We start from the raw sequence: 23,028 nt of genomic DNA on the forward strand, positions 1-23,028 counted from the left end.
CTCTTGACTCCAGGAAACAAACTGTGGAAAGGGAGGTGGGTGGGTGGAAGGGGCAACTGGGGGATGGGTATTAAGGAGGGCACGTGATGTGATGAGGACTGGGTGTTATAGCAACTAATGAATTGTTGAACACTACATCAAAAACTAATGGTATACTATATGTTGGCTAACTGAATTTAAATAAAAATAAATAAATAAAAAGGTTTCTATCTTCCTGAAAAAAAAAATTCAGTTTGTGATTATTTGCTACCATAACTGGGATAAGGAAAGGTATCTTGATTCAATATGTTGAAGATTCCCTCCTGTAGAATATGATTGTAAGCAGTTTTCCCATTACCATGGCCATTATAAAAGGGAAGCATGAGGTCAGGTCAAATTTTATCACTGGAGAATTTTTAAGTATAAATAACAAATCTCAGTCCAGTTAGTTTAAGCAAAAAAATATCTATCAAAATTTGTTGGGCAATTCACAGAATCTCTAGGAGAGCCAGATAATTAATGGTGGTGCCTCTGTAACTGGAAACAAGACCCAATTTAGACTGACAGACTGCTCCAGAGGAGGAAAGTCAGACCAAGTGCTACCACAGGGCACAAAGCACACCTGGACTCTGCCACTGCCACCTTTGAAGCTCGTGCCTCTCCAGCAAACTTCGCCAACCCTCCAACCCCCCACTCCTCCCCCTGCCCCCTCCTCCCCAACAACAGATGCTGCTGCTTCTATGGCTGCTTCTTCACTTTGCTTATTTTAGAATCCAAGTCTGTTCAGTCGTCAGGTGACAGGACTACTCCCCATCTGAAAGAAAGGATGGAAAACTAAACTCTGGTTATGATCTTCTTGAGGCAGTGGGATTCAAAATCAAAAACTCATCACACACAGAGGAGAATTTCTAAAAGATGCTAACCACAAATGTTTAACAAATGCCCATTCCAGAAAGTAACAAAATTTAGATTTAAAATAGATCAAAATCGCTCACTACTAGGTAGGACTTGGGACAGGTTTTAATTCCTAGTATTGTTTGATGTTTTCTACGTAAACTATAGTAAAGTATTTAAGGCCATGAATAACTGCCCCTCCTCTTCATACAGGTTTTCTGGTAATGGCATTAGTGAGATAGAACCTTTCTATGGATACAAGAGGGAGAATGACGCCAGTGTGGACCAAAGGGAGACTATGTGAACATAGTGCCTCACCGAGGATAAAGAGCTGGTCTAGTGTACATGCTGCTCATCCAAATGGAGTTTTGATTTTATCTGTAGTGAGACATGCTAAAAAAACAAGCCTATTGTTTTAAATTTTCAAATTAATAGTTAATTGGATAGTATGTTTCCAAAGAGAATCACCCTTGAGGAATTAAGGTTTAAAATAAAAAATTTCAGAGGTTTCTTGTGGGGGCTCATATGCATTTTCCCCAGAAGGAACAGAAGTTTGGAAATATTAGCAAAAATTTTTAAAACTTACTGATTCTAAAATTATTTTCCTTGACTAAAATAACTAGAAGAAAATAAGAAGATAACGTTAAACACTTTTAAAGTTTAAAAGATAAGCAGAACAGGTAAATATGTGAAAACAGATGTAAATATTTCAGATAACCATATGTATCCCCCTCCAACGCAACAATAAAATGGTCTTATTTAGACCAGTTTAGTTTCTATGTTTTGCGAAGTAAAACTTTACTTGCATACCATGGACTCTTCAAATCATATATGTAATAAGCAATTAGGAAGGGGGAAGGAACTATATTAGAATATCCTTTGCATGAAATTCAGGAAAAATAATCTCATTAAAATTATACCTAGCTACAAAGTAACTGAAGATGAGTTAGTGATTCTAAACAAACTACTACTACTACTACTACATGCAAGTGATTTTGGAAACATAACGCTCTCTTTCTTAAAGATTATTATATATTCATTTAAAAATTGATAGTATAAAAATATAAAGAAAATATAAAATAAAATATCCTTCCAGTAGAAAAAATATAATATACTGAGGAATATATTTCGAGACTTTATCTGTGCCATTCTTTACATATGTATTAGACTAGTTGTCTTAGTGATAGAACCTTGTTATACCATTTTAAATTATTTAAAAGCACTTTAGTTATTAACTTACTAAATGTTTTTGTGATTTCAATTGGCCTTTTATGCGCCTGGGTGGCTCAGTGCCTTGGGCCTCTGCCTTCGGCTTAGGTCATGATCTCAGGGTCCTGGGAACTAGCCCCTCATCAGGCTCTCTGCTTAGCAGGGAGTCTGTTTCCTCCTCTCTCTGTCTGCCTCTCTGCCTACTTGTAATTTCTCTCTCAGTCAAATAAATAAATAAAAACTTTTAAAATAAGCAGTTTAGTCATTAACTTACTAAGTGAAACTTTGTAATTTCAATTGACTTTTTATTATTACTATTTTTTATTTACATATGGTGACACACAATATTCCATTAGTTTTAGGTGTACAACATAGTGATTCAACTTCTCTATCCATTATGCTATGTTCACCGCAAGGGTAGCTACCGTCTGTTACCATGCAACACAACATCACTGACTATATTCCATATGCTGTACCTTATATTCCCGTGACTTACTCATTTCCTAACTGGAGACCTAAATCTCCCACTCCCCTTTCCCCATTTTGCCCATCCCCCCACTCCCCTCCCCTCTGGCAACTATCAGTGCGTTCTCTGTGTTTATAGGTCGGCCAAATGGCTTCATTTTTATCACAACAAATAACAGTCCTATTAAACATGGTCTGCATAAGTATTTTTCTGTACTTCAGATTACTTTCTCAAGAAACAGTATGTACCTTGGAAACAAAATTACTAAGTTATGAGGCATGACTATTTTAAAGGCTTTTAAAATAAAATTAGTCAACTTTTCAAAAAGTATTATCAATTTTTATTTCCACCATTAGTGGATAAGGTGCACTATGACAGTTTTCAGTTTTAGTATAATTTAAGATTGTTGATTTGATGAATGAAAATCAGCATTTCATTATTAAGCATATGCACCACTACTCAGAACTACTGGCAATCTCCAACCTTATCCGTACAAATTCAAAACAGGCATAGAAACAAGTTAGCATCATTTACTCAGCATCATTTTTCCTCAATCCTCAGGACAGTCCCAAGTAGTTCACACTTTACATTCCAATGGACCCCATTGCACACACACCCTTTCTACTACCCTTGCCTTTTCCCCAGCAAGGTGCAGAATGCGCAGCTCTCACTCCCATTCTCCCAGGCTTCCTCCTAAGCACTGGGACAGGGATGAAAAGAAAAAAAGCAGGAAAAAAAAAAAGCAGCTGTATAACGTGTGATAAGAAGATCTACCTTCAATATTTCAGTGGTATTTTGTTGGTACTTTATAATAAAATTTCATGAAAACGAATCCTCCTTTTTGTCCTAAGTTGTATTTGTCTGTGTATATATCAGCTTCTCCCAGTGAGTTACATCAACTTTACAGCAAGGACTTAATCACATCTTATCTATTGCTCTCGATCCCTAGCATATCAGAGAATGAAGAACATGTAAAGTCTTTTTAATATTGTAAGTATAAAGTTTTAAAGTGTCAAGTAAGTATAAGTTAAAGTTTTAGTTTTGTGTATCTCATATTAGTTGGTCTAACAACTTACTTATTTAAAGAGATGTCACTCTCAATCTTTTCATTTGCAACAACATGCATGAAGTACAATGATCAGCAAAATAAGTCAGTCAGAGAAAGATGAGTACCATAGGATTTCACTTGTATGGGGAATTTAAGAAATTAAACAAATGAACAAAGGGGAAGAAAGAGAAAGAGAGAGAGACAAATCAAGAAACAGACTCTTAACTATAAAGAACTGACAGTTTTTAGAGGGAAGGTGTGGGGGATGGGGGATGGATGAAACAAGTGATGGGGATTAAGGAGTGCGCTTGTGATGAGCACTGGGTGATGTATATAAGTATTGGATCCCTCCCTATATTGTACACCTGAAACTAATATAACATTGTATGTTAACTAAATGGAATTAAAATAAAATAATAAAAAATAATAAGTAGATGTCACTCTCCTATATTTGATATCATTAAGTAGGGTTAAATGATTAAAAAAATTATCTTAAAAGGAAATGTGCAACTAAGATGAAATACTAAAGTAATAGTACAAGGAGTATCTGGTAATATTTGAGTAATATGTTTGAGATGCACAATTGGCTAACAAAATATTATAAGGGGAAATATTAAACATTTCTATTAATTACTATCACCCTGGTACCCAAAATGAGCTAAGGGTTTTTTTTTGTTTTTTTTTTTTAAGATCTTTGTTATTTACTTGACACAGAGAGAGAGACAGCAAGAGAGGGAACACAAGCAGGGGGAGTGGGAGAGGGAGAAACAGGCTTCCAGATGAATAGGGAGCCTGATGCGGGGCTCAATCCCAGGACCCTGGTATCATGACCTGAGCCGAAAGCAGACGCCTAACGACTGAACCACCCAGGAACCCGTAGACTAAGATTCTTAAAAATCAACATATGAGGGGCACCTGGGTGGCTCAGTGGGTTAAAGCCTCTGCCTTCAGCTCAGGTCATGATCTCAGGATCCTGGGATAGAGCCCCACATTGGGCTCTCTGCTCCGCAGGGAGCCTGCTTCCCCCCTCTCTCTGCCTGCCTCTCTGCCTACTTGTGATCTCTCTCTCTGTTCAAATAAATCAATAAAATATTTTTTTAAAATCAACATATGAATTACTAAAATCACGACAAAATAAAAACTGTCTTTTATAAATCTCTGTAACATCATGATATCTATCTCATACCTATATTGTTGAGAGGCCTTTAAAATAAGAATTGGGGGCGCCTGGGTGGCTCAGTGGGTTAAGCCACTGCCTTCAGCTCAGGTCATGATCTCAGGGTCCTGGGATCGAGGCCCGCATCGGGCTCTCTGCTCAGCAGGGAGCCTGCTTCCTCCTCTCTCTCTGCCTGCCTCTCTGCCTGCTTGTGATCTCTCTCTGTCAAATAAATAAATAAAATCTTAAAAAAAAAAATGTTTAAAATAAGAATTGGAAGCTGGCAATATTAAATTATCTAAAAGCACCCTCTAGTGGCAAAAAGCAGTTCACATATAAACCAGGCAATATTATCTATGAGTATTCTGACAGTACTAATCTCAAAAATTTCTAAATGAAAGTGTGGCTATCATTAAATCAGTTTTAATGATTTTTCCACTGCTCTATTCAATAATATAGTCAGGAAAAGTTAACCTATCTTAGTACTAAAAATACATCCAGTATATAAAATACATATATACCTGCAATGCAAATAAAGACACAAGATTTCTTTGTAATTATGTACCTCTTCTATTATTTTTCATTCCCTGAGCTTCTATTCATGGTAAAAGTATTTGCCTCTAGCCCAGGGAAAATTGAATACAAACCAAACGTGTCTAATTTGATTGTATTTTTACTAGAGACAACTACTGTTTAAAATTTTAAATATGATCATCTAAATCACTAAGTATTGATCACAAACCAGTACTGTTTGCCATTAAACTGTATATTACCTGACTAGAAATATCCACAATGTTTCCTATTAACCTTGACTTCACTAATGTTTTTAACTGCTATATTTTACTAGAATAAAGAAAATTTTTGTCTTAGAAATCTTGTAATGAAACATTATTTGTAATACTTAGATGCCATAAAACACTTCAATTCTACAAAATAATAGCAATTTCTTCAAAAGCTGATGGCACAAAAAACCTGCCAATGAAAAGCTACTATCTCATTAAAAGAATGTGAATTTTGACTTGGAATATTTTCTTCAGATTTCAGTGTACTCTTATCTTTCTACTACCTATGTCTGGTTAAAAGCTAAGACGTCAATAAAGACCAACTGAAAAATTTTTTTTTGCTTTCTGTCTTTATTGAATTGGTTCAAAAATGAAGACAGTATTTGTAATAAAAAACAGAGTGGACAAGAGACAACAGCAACCATAATAATCTTATTTTTCAAGCTAATGACTTTCAGAATAATATATAAGCAATTTTTACATTTTTAATTTAAGCTTACAATCATATCATTTTTTTTAATTCTACCACACTGCAAATACTTGTGAAAATAAATAAAAAGGTAAATGATTTATAGATCTAGGAAAATTTCTTATAAACTGAACTACTGCACAACAAATCAATGTGAGAATAATACAAGTAAGTAATACAAAAATGCATTTAAATACACTGTCACAACATGTTTCATAATTCATAAGTGTACTTCACCTACTTACTGTTTATAATAATCTCTGGGTTCTAGAATTGGATGATTTTTTACCAACTCATTTTCCATGTAGTACATTATAACATTTACTGGCTACTGCAAAATTCTGTGAGAAACAAACATGTGCCACTTTGAGCTCATTTACCTACTCCTTCCTTGGGTAAAAATTATATGGTCTTAAAAGAAAACAAAAACAAACTTGGAAAACGAAAAATAGTGCTCAGTTCCAGGGAAAACAAAGTTGAAAGTTCTTTGTATGATTTATAACAAGACAGAATAACATATATCATTGAAATGAAAATCTAATTTATGTACATTATTCTCCTAAATTAATTAAAGTTTTATCTAGCTAATGGACTCTTTTTTTTTTAGACCAATGACTGAATAAAGACAATCAGTTTAAAAAAGTTAATGAAAAGTCAGGAAAGAAAACTGTAAGGTACATAAAATGACAATTCCTATTACCTCAAAGTTTACATCCCTTGCCTGAACGGAAAACAACAATAACAACAACAACCAAAACCAAAAACACTAATGAATACAATTATAAAGTATAAGCATAAATAAATTTCAGAGAAAATTAAAAGCCACAAATTTCTACATTAACCCTTACACAGTTGATCATAATCATAAATGAGAAATTAGAAATGGCCTATAGGAGATTTGCTTACACCTTTATAAGATCAAAGCTGTTTTCTTTCCATTCAACAGAAATTACTAAGGAATTATTGAACCTGGGCTGCACAGGCAATCAAAGAATCTACTACTAAATACTGTCACATTGAAAGTAACAACAATTAAAAGCTGTATTTTAGCCAAAGTTAAAGTATAATTAAGTTTTTGTGAATGTTTAATTACATAAGTCAGCTGTGCATTAAAGCAGTACATTTTCAGTGTTTTTTTTTTTACTGTGATGTGAATGGTATTTCAGTATTAAACACTAAACAGAAAATATAAGTAGGAAAAATTAGACCCTAGCCAACTCATCACTACATCTAACTATACTTCAAGGGAAATTAAAAAATAATACTTTTTACCTGCATGCCCTGCAGTAATGATCAATTATCCAAATTATTTATTAGGGTCAGGTGGTTTGCTTTGAAATCCATTAAAATAATTTCTTCTAAATTCAGACACAGAAATGAACATGTAGAATTTTGCAAGGAATCTTGTGCCTCTTACATTAAATAATTATTTTCAAACTTTGCAAAAATAAGGAAGTAGGAAACTAAAACTCCTCAGACATGAGGTAATGAAAAAGAAAAAAGTGAAATATGGAGACATAATAGAAATAGAAAGAATATACATTCAACTAACACACAGAGGTAAAAAAAAGTCATTAAGCTATAACTAGAATAAAATACATTTATATTTTTTAGTCTTGTGTCTCTGAAAAGGAAATTGCATAATTACATTTTAAAGAATAAATAAAGATCTCTAAATTATATAATTAATGATATATCGAGTAAAGGACAACATAGACCTGTAGAGGTTGAATTCCTCTCTTTTTAAAATATTTATAAAATTAACTGTAAAACAGCTCTACAGGAAAATGACCTTACATAACTAAATGCAACTGAGAATACTCTCTTCGTTTGCAAAATTCCAAGCATCTAATCTTATACTATGTGAAAATAGGCACCAATAATAAAAATGTTTGTTCTGACTTTTCCTCAAAGTAACGATCATCCTAAAGCTTGAAGGGCTTGAGCACTAGCATTTGATTTTGTGAAGGTATGCTTAATGTGCTTCAACAACTGTAACAGAAAAGTAATACCTAAGTTAATGATTCCACTTGAAATTATTCTCTGACAGATGAGTGACTATTTCCTTGAATGGCACAGTTTGGGGTATCAGGTATTTATTATATACAGTATATGTACACATTCATATATATACACACACATTTCACAGCCAAAGAATTATGCTCCAAAAATTGCTGAAAAAAGTATTTGAATAATTTTAGCATAAAATTACTAAAGGAAGTGCTCTAGCTGTCCAAGCAGGAACAGTCATAAAATTCTGGACTTAGCTTTTTTGGGGCTCTATTCACAGAATCATTCTTCGAATGCCACATTCACAGCAAAACTTTGCCCATTCTACAGGGTATTTAGTCCCACACTCATGGCAGAATTTTGGTAAATGTCCTGTTGAATTTCCTTCCATGACTTTACTGTTTCCGCCATTGAGTGAAGATACATAGTCTCCATCTGGCCTGAAGGAGTACAGGAAGAAAAGTGGAAACACAAGTTCTTGTCAGCAGTTTTCATAACCCTTAGAAAACAGTACTTAACACTAAGTATAAGTAAAAGCTTGCTTAGTTTTAATATTTTTTCTAGTTCAAATTTTAAAACCCCTTTTAGTTAATAATGAAATACTAAATATTTTCTCTGGCATTATATTTGTCCCTGTTTATGAGAATTTTTCATGAGCAAATACCACCACACTTTCCATCTGTTCAATGTATTAGGCATATACTACAATGGGAATAGAATGGAAATTTATACTGTCCCTTCTGTAAAACTATCACTAAAAAGAAAACTGGAACCTTGCCCTGAGGAAAGACGGACATCTTTCTTCCAAATACATAATTTAATAAATATGTATATATTATTACATTATAAAACTATATATATATATATATATATATAATTTCTCCCAATATGTGATGTTATTTTCACTGTATCCATGGAGTCTTTTCACTTGAATTCTCATCGTTACTCAGGTTGAATCTTGTTAGGTCCTTTGGTCTAATTTGGTTATACACACTCAAATTCTTTCAACCTTCATCCCCTGTACTGCAATCCTCATGGCTCTGGACACTCACTGCCAGTGTAAACTGTGTCCCCTTTTGCTTTATTGTTTTCCACCCAACATGCAATATATGTCATTTTTGTTACATCTTGTCTTCTCCATAAGACTGTGAGTTCCCCAAGTGCAGGGATCTTTATCTATTTTGTTACTGTTCTAAGTCTAGGATCAAGAGAAGTACCTGACATAAACTCATCTCTCAGTAAATACTTTTATTGAGTAAATGAATGAATAATATATAAAGAAGATAAATAAAGTAAAATATTTGGTCCTTCTAAAATGATAAAGTAAACTTTCAAGATTGATCAACAAAAAAGGAATAAACAATACTCAGAATGAAAGGACAGAACTACAGATATAGATAGCAGAAATATAAATTATAAGAACAATTCCATGCTAGTAATTTGAAACTTAGATGAAGTGAAAACTTTTGTAGAAAAATATCTTATGAAAATTGATTTCAAACCAACTATATCATTAAATAGACAGAATCATTAAAGTTACTGAATCAGTAATTAACATACTACTCATCAGTTAATCAGTAATTAACATACCTCCTCATCAGTGAGCATGTGCAGGCGTGTGTGCACATGCGCACACACACACACACACACACACAGTGGACTCATAGTAATTTTACATGGTAAGTTCTAGGGGCACCTGAGTGGCTCTTAAATGTCTGCCTTCAGCTCAGGTCATGATCCCAGGACCCTGGAATAGAGCCCTGTTCAGCAGGGAGTCTGCTTCTCCCTCACCTTCTGCCCCTCTCCCCCACTCATGCCTTCTCTCTCTCTCACACTCTATTAAATAAATAAATAAAATACTAAGGAAAAATCATGGTAAGTTTCCTACTAAGCTTTTCCAGCAGAGGGGGTTGAAAAACAACATTCCTCAATTTCTTTTCGAAGGTCAGTAAAACCATTATATTCAGACTAAGAGAATATAAAATTATAATCAACAACTATTAACTTGGAAATGCATGTAAATCTCCAAGAATTTTAGTAAGCACAATCTACAAACATATGCAATTCAAGACACTTCAGATTTATTCCAGAAAATAATACTGATTTAACATTAGGAAGTCTATTAATATAATTTATCACATAAACAGATTCAGGGATTTAAAAATATTGATTTTACATATATATATATATATATACATATATATATGATATCCAATAACATTCACCACCTATTTTTTATTTTAAAAAAACATTTAGAAAATCAGGAATAAAAAGGAATGTCACTGATAAAATGTAGATTATAGAATCCTATATCAGTCTTCATGTTCAATGGTGACATTTAAGAAGCATTTTCTTTAAAAAGCAGAAATGTCACAAGAATATCAGTTATAATCATTTCTATTTTAATATATATAGTACAACATAAAGAGAACTCTTTTTCTGGTTCTTTGGTCATATCTAACATAGGGATAACTTCCTAGCTTTCTTTAATGAAAACCTTTCAAAAGGTGGAATGCCAGCTGTTTCTAGGCAACAGTACTTACACGCAATCCACAGAAATTAGACATCCCTCAAGACAACCTGAAAGCTATGTCTACAGGGCTGTTACAAGAGAAACTGGTTCCCTTTGGGGACACAGAATTTCCAATTAAACTGATCCTACACACATCTGTTAAGATCTTGTTCTCGCATACGTAAGCTGTCACTTGGACAGCCAAAGAAAACTAGCTCCAGGACTTGGGCAAGGGCTCCCAGGAAAGAGTAACACTAGACACTGCCTACTGCATTTCCTATTTCCTATAAATAATCCTAATGTCCTATTTTACCATGTGATTACCTCTAGCCGAGCCTAAGACAACCTCTTAATGGACATTTCAAGAGCCCTGCTTAGAGGAAGGTGCATGAGGAGACGGGAAGGGAAAGCTGAGTTTCTAAATCTCCACTTTGTGCAAGTCTAAGAAATCAAAGTCTAAGAAATCACTGTCCTCTCTCCCAAAATGACACTAAAATTAAAGAATTTAAGTAGGCAAGATAAGTCAAAATCTCAAATGTAAGTGCAATGTCAGAGTTAATTTACCAAGCTGACCTCTGGTTTCCTTTATTTACTTACCTGTGGAAGTTTCCCTTACTTTTCTGAGAGCTAAGCTACACATTCAGAAGGATATTTGCCCCATTTTGTGTAACATTTCTAGGTGTTTTCAGTGGAAGGACCATTCAGAAAATGTAGCCTAACACACTTCCAGAAAAAGAAATCTGTGAAATTTCTTCATCTGTTGTGGTTATAATTATTCTATCTGGGTAGTGTAGCAAGTCAAGTGAATAAGGTTCAGGGCTTACTATCACATATTAACCATTTAAAAAGAAAGAAATAAAAGAAAACATAAAAGAATTCAAACTCATTTTTAATGGGATTTTTGCCCCTGCCTGTTGTCACTTCGTTTGTCTACCTCTTTAGAAAGATAAGATGAATTTTTTATTTAAGCACATGTATTTATTGAGTTTCCCATTTTATGACAGATGTTAATCCTACATTCAGCATGGATTCAAAACACAAGGCTCCACATATACAACAACATAGCAAGCCAGCTTTGGGACCCCAAGAAACATTAAATTCACTTCTTTAATATTTAAAATGTATCAAAACCTTAGGTGAAACAAACAGTATTTATGAAAGAATCTAGCTGCAAATGTAGCATTTCACCTATTCCTTTATGGTTCTCATACTTTGTTATACATAATCATTACTCTTAAAATTTTAAAAATCCAGGGGTGCCTGGGTGGCTCAGTGGGTTAAGCCTCTGCCTTCAGCTCAGGTCATGATCTCAGGGTTCTGGGATTGAGTCCCGCATTGGGCTCTCTGCTTCCTCTTCTCTCTCTCTCTGCTTGCCTCTCTGCCTACTTGTGATCTCTCTCTGTCAAATAAATAAAATCTTAAAAAAAAAAAATTTAAAAATCCAAACCAAAGAAATCAAAACCTCTCTGGGAAGGACATGGACATGTTCATTTTTAGAAAGTTCCACAGGTGCTTATTTCTGAAGGGCAACAACCAAGACTGACAGCTAAAACCCTTAATATTTAAAAATCTATTCCTGGATTAAATCTGAATAATGGATACCTGTATATGTTTTATACTTATAACAAAAGCAGAAACATATATAGTTACATATAACACATATATATCACAGCAAATTTTGATGAATCATAGGATATCATGTTATAGGCCTGTATTGAGGGCATCTTAAAAAAAACATCTTATGAAATGCATTGTCATACTTATAGTAGAGATTTTAATTAAGAAGTTATCCACTGAATGGGGAAGGTGAATTGGTGGAAGGTGGTCAAAAGGTATAAACTTCCAGTTAGGAGATAAACCAGGTACAAGGGATGTAATATACAACATAATGACTATAGTTAATGCTGCTGTGTGATAGGGACATTGCTAAGAGAGTAAATTCTAAAAGTTCTCAATGGAGAAATTTTTTTTTTCTTTTTTCCTTCTTTTTATTATATCTGTATGAGAAGATGGGTGTTACCCAAACTTACTATGGTAATCATTTCATAATATATGTAAATCAAATCATCATGCTGTATGCCTTAAACTTATACATTGATGTATGATAATTACTTCTCAATAAAACCAGAGAAAAAAAGTTATCTGTTATATTATCCAGTGACTCTTCAAACTCTTACTCTTCACAATGCCATGATACTCCATGTGGAAAACCCTAAAGACTCCACCCCAAAATTTCTAGAACTCATACATAATTCAACAAAGTGGCAGGATATAAAATCAATGGGACAGAAATCAGCTGCATTTCTGTACACCAACAATAAGACAGAAGGAAGAGAAATTAAGGAATTGATTCCATTTACAACTGCACCAAAAACCATAAGATCCCTAAGAATAAACCTAACCATGAAAGAAACTGAGAAAGACACAAAGAAATGGAAAAACATTCCATGTTCATGGGTTGGAAAAACAAATATTATTAAGATGTTTAAGCTACCTAGAGAAATTTATACATTCAGTACAACCCCTACCAAAATACCATCAACTTTTTTCATAGAACTGGAACAAATAATCCCCAAATTTGTATGGAACCAGAAAAAAACCCAAATAGCCAGAGGAATGTTGAAAAAGAAAACCAAAGTAGGTGGCATCATAATTCCGGACTTTAAGCTATATTACAAAGCTGTAATCATCGAGACAGTATGGTACTGGCACAAAAACAGACACATAGGTCAATGGAACAGAATAGAGAACCCAGAAATGGACCCTCAACTCTATGGTCAACCAATCTTGGACAAAGCAGGAAAAAAATATCCAATGGAAAAAGGACAGTCTTTTCAACAAATGTTGTTGGGAAAATTGGACACCCATATGCAGGAGAATTAAACCGGACCATTTCCTTGTACCATACACAAAAGCAGACTCAAAAATGGATGAAAGACCTAAATGTGAGACAGGAATCCATTAAAATCCTAGAGGAAAACACAGGCAGTGACCTCTTTGACCTCAGCTGCAGCAACTTCTTACATCTCCAAAGGCAAGGAAAACAAAGGCAAAATGAACTATTGGGACTTCATGAAGATAAAAAGCTTCTGCAAAAAAGAAACAGTCGACAAAACCAAAAGATAGCCAACAGAATGGGAGAAGATATTTGCAAATGTCCTATCAGATAATGGTCTAGTATACAAAATCTATAAAGAACTTACCAAACTCAACACCCAAAAAACAAATAATCCAATCAAGAAATGGGCAGAAGACACAAACAGACATTTCACCAAAGAAGACATACAGATGGCCAACAGACTCATGAAAAAATGCTTAACATCACTCAGTATCAGAGAAATACAAACCAAAACCACAATGCTATATCACCTCACACTGGTCAGGATGGCTAAAATTAACAAGTTAGGGAAAAACAGATGTTGGCGAGGATGAGGAGAAAGGGAAACCCTCTCACACTGCTGGTGAAATGGAATGAAAGCTGGTACAGCCACTCTGGAAAATATTGTGGAGGTTCCTCAAAAAGTTGAAAATAGAGAAGCTACCCTAGGACCCAGCAATTGCACTACCAGGGATTTACCCCAAAGACACAAAAGTAGTGATCAGAAGAGGCACCTACACCCCAATGTTTATAGCAGCAATGTTCATAAGAGCCAAACTATGGAAAGAGACCAGATGTCCACAAATGAATGGGTAAAGAAGATGTGGGGTGTGTGTGTGTGTGTGTGTGTGTGTTACGAATTGGAGTATTACTCAGCCATCAAAAAATGAAATCTTGCCACTTGCAATGATGTGGATGGAACTGCTAAGTGAAATATGTCAATCAGAGAAAGTCAACTATATAATCTCACTCATGTGGAATTTAAGAACTCATATGTGGAATTTAAGAAACAAAACAAAGGATTATAGAGGAAGAGAGGGGAAAATAAAACAAGACGAAATCAGACAGGGAGACAAACAATAAGAGACTCTTGAACATAGGAAAAAAAAACGAGGGTTGCTGGAGGGGAGATGGGTAGGGAGATGAATTAACTGGGTGATGGGACATTAAGGAGGGCACGGGATGTAATGAGTATTGGGTGTTATATAAGACTGATGAATCAATGAACTCTACCTCTGAGACTAATAATATACTATGTGTTAATTACTTGAAAGTAAATAAAATAAAATTTTAAAAATAGTAATAAATTATCCAGTGACTCCATGAGAATTCATAGGCAGATTTTTGAAGTCTCAGAACTAGGTGTGCTCTCACAGAGAAATGATTTTTTTTTTTTTTTAATACAACATGAATCATGTAACTAACTATTCCTGTACTCTGGCCACTACAAATTTGGATCAAATATATGGCCGAAACCTAGCCTGTATACAGCATCTCATGACACATATTTTGGGGACTAACTTTATTCCTTCTTTTTCCTTTAGCTCTTAATTCTCATTTTTCCTTTTCATATTTTCAATTTTGTATAAAATTTTATCTCACTGTAGGTCATGGATCTCTGTATACTGCCTTAAAACTTTCTGTAATAAGGAGATATAGATATATAGATATATAGATATAACTGGAATGATTTGTTTTATACTTAGAGCGAATGTCAGTTGTACAAATACTGTGACAGATAAGAAAGGGAAGTACATGGATAATCACAAGCTCAGCAGGTAATTTAAATAAATTTAAATACTGCTGAAAATTATAATACCAGTCTAAAGGGTCTATTACTCAATTTGCAGAGGTAAAAATAATCATGTTACACTTAAAATTAAGATAGAGAACACAAATGAATGCAGTAAAACTGAACAAACTGTTCTCAAGCATTGACAATAATAATTACAAGGTCTAGAAAAATATCATTTATGAAATAAAAATCATTTATGCCCAAACTATTTAGTGTACAGCTTAAAGTGAAAATAAATCATATAGCAAAGGAAAAATCAGATTTTCTATTAAAAGCCTGATACATATTTTGTATTTGGTCCTTAGAAGACTACATATATTCATTTTTATTTTAATTAATAGACTCTCAGAGCTAAACATACCTGGCTATGTAGCTCTCAGTATATGTTTTTCTTTTGTTTGTAACCACACCTGAGGAAGGATTTCTTGCCAAACTTGGTGGTGTGGAATTTCGAGGTTTGATGTTAGTTCTAGAAGAGAGAAAGAGATGGCATAATGAAAAGGTACTGAATAGCAAGCATTTATTTCTTATATTGCTTATTTACATGATTAATTTTGAGGCTGTAGAAAGGTGAACTCAAAAGAGTAAAACTGGGGACGCCTGGGTGGCGCAGTTGGTTGGACGACTGCCTCCGGCTCAGGGCGTGATCCTGGAGTCCCGGGATCGAGTCCCACATCAGGCTCCCAGCTCCATGGGGAGTCTGCTTCGCTCTCTGACCTTCTCCTCGCTCATTCTCTCTCTCACTGTCTCTCTCTCTCAAATAAATAAAATAAAATCTTAAAAAAAAAAAAAAGAGTAAAACTGAATTATTTTAAATCTGAAAACAACAGTAGTTAAAGGATAAACCAAAGCATTTTGCATTTACTAACATTAACTTGATTGTAAATAAAATTAATTTTAAAAACCATATATATATATATACGTGTGTGTGTGTGTGTGTGTGTGTATGTGTGTACACACATACACACATATGCTTTACATGAAATTTTAAGTCAATAATCCTGACAGGCTTTAGGTTTTTAAAAATTTAAATCTATAATTCCTTTAAAATAGAGAGGTATCTTGTTAAATGCCTATGAATAACTGTTAAATAATGTTATATATTATGAGATATGGTTAATCCAAGAAAAAACCATAGGCTAACCATTTTAATAATTTTCAATTTATGAAAGCCTGTTTTTGGAAATAGCAACTAAAATAAATGGGTTAATATAATTTTCCCTTTTAAGACTTAATCTCACCAAGTATACAGCCTGGGCTATCTGTTACTAGTAGAGGATTTCTGGTTGGATTATCACTTAATTCCCTTTATGAAATTTCAGGAAACAAAGAAAGCTCAGAGGGTTGAATGATGGTATAATGGTAAAAGTATAGGATTTGAGATTCAGATGAATCTGGATTCAAATCCCAATTGCTACTGACTAATATGGAGGTAGTGGCCAAGCTGTATCCAAGTTCCCCCATTTATAAAGTATGACTATCATCACTTACCTTAAAAGAAATTGTGGATACCAACTGCAATTTATACAAACATTCAGAATAGTTGATGATGATGATGATACTATTATTACTATTAACGATATTGATACTGTTCCTAGTCAACATTTACAAAATGTTGCTTATTACTACATTTGGTACAGATTTCTAATTGCTTTCATATATAAAGTTACTTCATCCTCATAATAATCCAATGGATTAAGTAGTATTAATAACTCCATTTTAGAAATGAGGCAACTGAGGCAAAGAGTGGTTAAGTAACAACCAAGGTGACATCCAGTATGTTGCTGAACTTGGGGTCATATGGTAAATAAAAAGCTAGTTCCTCTTTAGAGATTTAGTCAAATCTTTTCATTTCAGAGATAAGCAATATTGGGTCATAGCAACAAACAGAATACTTTTTAAAACTCCTTTAGATTGTAAGTTCTTAAACTATGGCTGAAATTTTTCTCCTTTATAAAGCAAAGCTGGAGAGTCTGAAAATTCTACATAGCCACCTCCAAAATACACGCAGGTTAATAACTACATCTATTTTTTGAATGCCAAATATTATGCCAGGTACTATGACTACTTTACTTGGTTTAATCTTCATAGCAATCTCAGAAAATATTATTCCCATTTTAAAATTGAAGAAATCATATTAGAGAAATTAAGTACGCTACAAAGCTATTATAAGGCCACAGTATTTGAACCTGAATTTAGGTGGGTCATATTACAAATCTTATTATATTCAATATGGAATGCTGTCTGTTGTTCAAAGAGAGGCTGCTTTGAATAGTTACTTCAAATTTTTTCTAAACTTTGACTAGAACCATCTTGGTACATGATTGGGTTACCCTGGCCCTCTTCAAATGCCTGCTGATAGTCTAAACATGACATATACTCTACTCTTAAATAGCCCTCTAGGAAGTTGAACTGCTATAGTACCTTTTCAGGAATTCAATCTCTAAGAAAATCACTGCCAAACAATAGCAATTCCTCCAGTGAGAGTTGTAAGAGAACTAGAAAGGACACATTTTCTATTTTTTGGCTCTAGAACAAAGCCTTGTTAGAAATCCTATCACCTTCATTTAATATGTACATGAGATACACAGATAATACAAACACACCTATGGATATAGACACATAACCTCACCATATCTATGAAGTTATTCAAAGAATTAGAAAATAACGCTTAAAAAAAGAATTAGAAAATAAAAACTAGGGGGAGAAAAAAAGAAGAGAAAAATTAGAGAAAATAAGATCATCATCAGTAACCATCATTCTTAACTACCTATCATGTACTTTTAGTAACTGTTTCTAAGAGGTGGAATCTGAGCATAGGGAACCATTCTTAAGAGATTGGGAAGAACAGTCTTGATTAGGACTTAAAACATGTTGACATAATCTCACATGGTCAACACTTTTTTGTTCCTGTCCAGAGTTTGAAAAATGCTACCCTTATTCTGTACCTGCAGTCTGCTTGTTCTAGGTCAAAAAATAACAAAAGAAGGTTTAATTTTGGAATTATACTTACTCCACCTTATTGTTAATCAGTGTTTCTTTGAAACACGTTTCAGAGAGACTAGAGAACAACAACAGTACTAAGAAAAATGGCTCAGGGCACAAATTCTTCCTCGTATGATTTATCATGAACTACTTAAAAATAACACATGGGTGCTGCTAATATTTTAAAGGTTTCTCCCAACTTTATTTTCTATTTAATTAAATTAATCCTTCTTTTCATATGTGGTAAGACAATGCTGTAGTAGGAGTTGGTTTAAAAGTTAACTAAGAGGGGCGCCTGGGTGGCTCAGTGGTTTAAAGCCTCTGCCTTTGGCTGGGGTCATGATCCCAGAGTCCTGTGACTGAGCCCCGCATCGAGCTCTCTGATCAGCAGGGAGCTTGCTTCCCCCTCTCTCCGCCTGCCTCTCTGCCTACTTGTGATCTCTGTCAAATAAATAAATAAAATCTTAAAAAAAATTAAAAATAAAAGTTAACTAAATGAACTCTGTTTAATAATATATTTTTCAACTTTAATAAGTAACTTATCTGATTCAAATTTCATCATTTTAAAATGAGAGAGCCAGAGTTGGTATTGGAGCCCAATCTAGAAAACCCTTTAGACTTCTATGGAAGAGTTCCAAGGTGACTGCCCTTGCCACTCACCTCTGTTTTCAGCTTTCTGTGCCAGTACAGAGGAGAGTGTCATATCTTTTTCCCCATTTTATGTGGAATTTGTAGCAATTTAACCAAAAGATTGAAAATCCCTGGACTGAATATTCTCTAAAATCTCTTTGTTTTCTGCCTTTTTATAATAATTAATCATCCTAACTAAAAAATAATACAGCAATATTACATATTATGTATGGCATAATATCCCCTGTACTCTTCTTTTTGAACATATTACTCCAAAGGGGTGCCTGTGTGGCACAGTCAGTTAAGCATTGGACCCCTGATTCCAGTGTAGGTGGTGATCTTGGGGTCATGGAATTAAGACCTGCGTCAGGCTTCATGCAAGGATGGGGTCTGCTTGGGAGTCTTTTTTCCTCTTCCTCTGCCCCTCTTGCCCTGTGCCCTGTGCTCTCTCTCAAATAAATACATCTTTTTTTTTTAAATAAATAAATCTTTAAAAATATATATATATATACTCTTGAAAGAAAGCTTCATAAAGACAACAATCATTGAAGGTGATTAATATTTCAACCCCTCTAAAAGTTAAAATTTAATAGAAATAAGTGTATGCTAAAAACAGCTTTATTTAGAACAACCGAAATGTTCATCTGACACATAGTGTTTTAAATCCTATAAGATTATTTAGCACTTCTTGGCTTAAAAATGATTAAAATAAGATTTTTTAAAATATAGGAATGTATAAGTTTATAGTATTCAATTATACAAAGGCTTTAAGGAAATATCTGAAAAAGGTTAACCAAACTGAGTTACAAATACTTACTTGTAAATGGGTAATAACTCATGTCTTTTGATGGCACTGTCTGATTTTGTATCACTGTCATACAACCTTTGCACATGTCTTCCAGTTCGAAGTGGAGGGCCTAACTTGTCCATCTTACTATTAAAATATATAAAGGTGTACTCATAAGGAGACTGCTGTTTGTTTCTTTATATTAAAAAAAATTTTTTTAAACATTATTCTGGTTCATCAGAAATCTACCCCCCACGCTCTTAATTACTGGACTGCCAGGCTAAGGACTGTCAAAAAGAATCCTTGGATATCATACAATGTCCGCTATTAGATATGACAATTCTGCTGCTCCTGGCCACCCTGCCAGTTGTGACGAACACCCAAACAAATACCACATTTATACACAGCAGGGCATTGGAAGCAATAAAGAAACTTAAGAAGGACAAAAATTGTTTCAAATAAAATTTTTGAACCTAGAAGTGAACTAGAAGTTACTATCCTGATAAGTAAGCTGAGCTGATATTCCTTGAGTTCACAAATAATCTAATTTTTCTCCTTCCCTGATTTCATAGTACTTTTCTCCTTTTTTCTTATTATTTTATAATTTTTCTTGCATTTAAAATTCCAAGTATAAAGCAATCAAATAAATGATATTTATATCTTTAACTCTATCTGATTTTCTAACGAAGAATGATTATGAAATTTGTACAGAGAATATAAAGCATGATGTATGAAAAAACAGGGTTGGCAATCTGAAAAATCACATGTAGAAATGTTAAGTGGACCTGCCATCTGAAGTTCTTTTTTTTTTAATCAAAAGTATAAAGGAGCTCCACCTGGAGGAAAATAGGAAAAACTGCAGGTTTGTAGAGAAGTCATTGTTTTACATCAACCAAATAACTGAATCCTATGTAATATTATTACCAACCAATATTCACTCATTGTAGGGAGAAGTGAAAATTAAATTAAGAAGGTAGGAGAACTATCTTAAACGACTACTGAATAACACATTACTGCTCGTTAACTTAAAAAGGATACTCTTTTAAGGGATGCTTGTTTGCTCCAATGCACTCTTCCACTTATTCGTTAATCCTACAAATCATGAGCATCTACTATGTATCAGGCACTATGCTACACTCTGGGGACACTGTGGTAAATTCATTTTGGCATTTAGTGTCTAAAAGAAGCTGTTCGTTGTTCCAGATTATAAAGGGCTCTACAGAGGGACACACTTTATTAATATTTCTATTCTTTCAGTATCTTATACATAGCAGGTATTTTATTATGAAAGTTGTTATTAATACTTCGCAGATGGTGGTGCTTGTCCATTTGCTGTGTTATAAATTCAACTCAGATGATCTACCTATGTATATGTATATGTGATTTATATATACATATACACACACACAATTAAAATGTTACGTAGGCTAAATGTCAGTAAATATTATTCTTTTTTTTTAAGATTTTATTTATTTTATTTATTTATTTGACAGAGAGAGATCACAAGTAGGCATAGAGGCAGGCAGAGAGAGAAAGAGGAGGAAGCAGGCTCCCCGCCGAGCAGAGTGCCCGATGTGGGACTCGATCCCAAGACCCCGAGATCACGACCCGAGCTGAAGGCAGCGGCCCAACCCACTGAGCCACCCAGGTGCCCAGTAAATATTATTCTTAAGTTCAAATCACTTACGTTCTTCTATAGTTTGTTACTGTTATTCTATGTTGTTATCAAGGTATAACCAAACAAAAACAAAATTCATAAGTCTCAATAATAAAATCAAGATTATATTTTACTATGTAAAAATTTATATGGTGTATTTATTTTATAAGCTACACATAATTTTTGTATAAATCTATATACAAATTTTATATATTTGAATATATTTTTATATATAAAACCTTGATTATATATATATTTTTTTTACCATGCAATAATAATCTGCATTGGGGTAATTATATAAATTTAAAAGTTATTAGTTCATGAAAGTATTTAAATCTTTCCCTAAACTAACCCTCATCTTAAGATATGACAAACCATTTCTCAGTACCATCTTTATATTTATTTTAGTGAGCATGAACACTTCCTTGCTCACATCTCCTTTTCTAACAAATTCCTTCATTTTGGTTCCTCAATCTCCAACAGGACTAAAGTTAAGTCAAAGCAGCAACAAGACAAAGGGATATTTGGGAAGAAATTAAAATCTTTGCAAAAGTAGTAAACTTTTAAGAAGGTGTTTTAAAAAGGTGTTCGAAGGCTTCAATTCAACAGATTGATCCTTGGTTGAAGTTTCTTTGCCTTTCTTGGTCTTGCAAATCATCAATAACTGACTTAAGGAAAGAAATAAAATGAGTATAAGAACCAGGAAGACTGTGTCTATTTCATGTTGTGTTCAGACCTCAGGGGTACTGGGTGTTTCAAGCTACGAAAAAAAATTACCTTTACTGATGTTAACACTGAATTTATACATCTGGAGTTACTTTGAGAATTAATAAATTTAGGCAAAGACAACAAAAAACCTACTTTGTTATGTATTTTTAAATTATTCACAAAGTTTGAGGAATATAATTTCAACGTGGCAGTAATCCACAATGGAACTATCGATACCAATGTTTTTAGCATGTTTCTATGCTATTTTTCTTTTAAAAGTTTCAATTTGGTAATGTTGATTATATACCCAAGGGCTGAAAGAAATTAGGCTGAAATAAATAAATCCATTCAGCAGTAGATGCAGTCGTGCCACTGCTAAGGAAAACATAAGAGGGTATTGTGAAGTCAACTAAGCACACCCACATAGCACACATCTGGTGCAGACTAAGCAATTTGATATACATAATATGATTTCAATCCCATATGAAATTCAAAGATATGTCCTTAAATTGGTACCTAGATTTGGTTAGAGTCAACATCAAAGTATATTTTTAACTTCTTGCTATTCTTTTAATGCAAGTACAGAAATGCGTTGGATAAAAAAAAGTTTAAAAATCCTTTGGTGGGGTGCCTGGGTGGCTCAGTGGGTTAGGCCTCTGCCTTCAGCTCAGGTCAGGAACTCAGGGTCCTGGGATTGAGCCCCACATCGGGCTCTCTGCTGAACAGGGAGCCTGCTTTCCCCTCTCTCTCTGCCTGCCTCTCTGCCTGCTTGTGATCTTTGTCTGTCAAATGAAGAAATAAAATCTTTTTTTTTTAAGATTTTATTTCTTTATTTGACAGAGAGATAGATCACAAATAGGCAGAGTAGCAGGCAGAGAGAAGGAGAAGCAGGCTCCTTACTGAGCAGAGAGCCCGATGTGGGGCTCGATCCCAGGACCCTGGGACCATGACCTGAACTGAAGGCAGAGGCTTAACCCTCTGAGCCACTGAGGCTCAGAGCACCCCAGAAATAAAATCTTTTAAAAAAAAAATCCTTTGGTTCCATGGACCACTAACCTACAAA

General features: G+C 34.1%; 1 protein-coding gene across 2 annotated transcripts in view; it reads right to left on the reverse strand.

Moving 5' to 3' along the window:
- Positions 1-5,865: 5,865 nt before the first annotated feature.
- Positions 5,866-23,028, reverse strand: part of ZC2HC1A (zinc finger C2HC-type containing 1A) — a 48,523-nt gene continuing 31,360 nt past the window's right edge. The window contains exons 8-10 of one of the 2 annotated variants that reach the window (XM_044245414.1): positions 19,631-19,747; positions 15,560-15,667; positions 5,866-8,453 (exon numbers count right to left, since the gene is read on the reverse strand). In XM_044245414.1, the coding sequence (XP_044101349.1) occupies positions 8,288-8,453; positions 15,560-15,667; positions 19,631-19,747 (391 nt within the window). In that variant the 3' untranslated portion in view covers positions 5,866-8,287. The remainder of the gene's footprint in view (positions 8,454-15,559; positions 15,668-19,630; positions 19,748-23,028) is intronic. The other variant, XM_044245413.1, reaches the window with a different exon arrangement.

Source organism: Neovison vison, chromosome 4 (genome assembly GCF_020171115.1).
Source record: "Neovison vison isolate M4711 chromosome 4, ASM_NN_V1, whole genome shotgun sequence".
NCBI lineage: Eukaryota > Metazoa > Chordata > Mammalia > Carnivora > Mustelidae > Neogale > Neogale vison.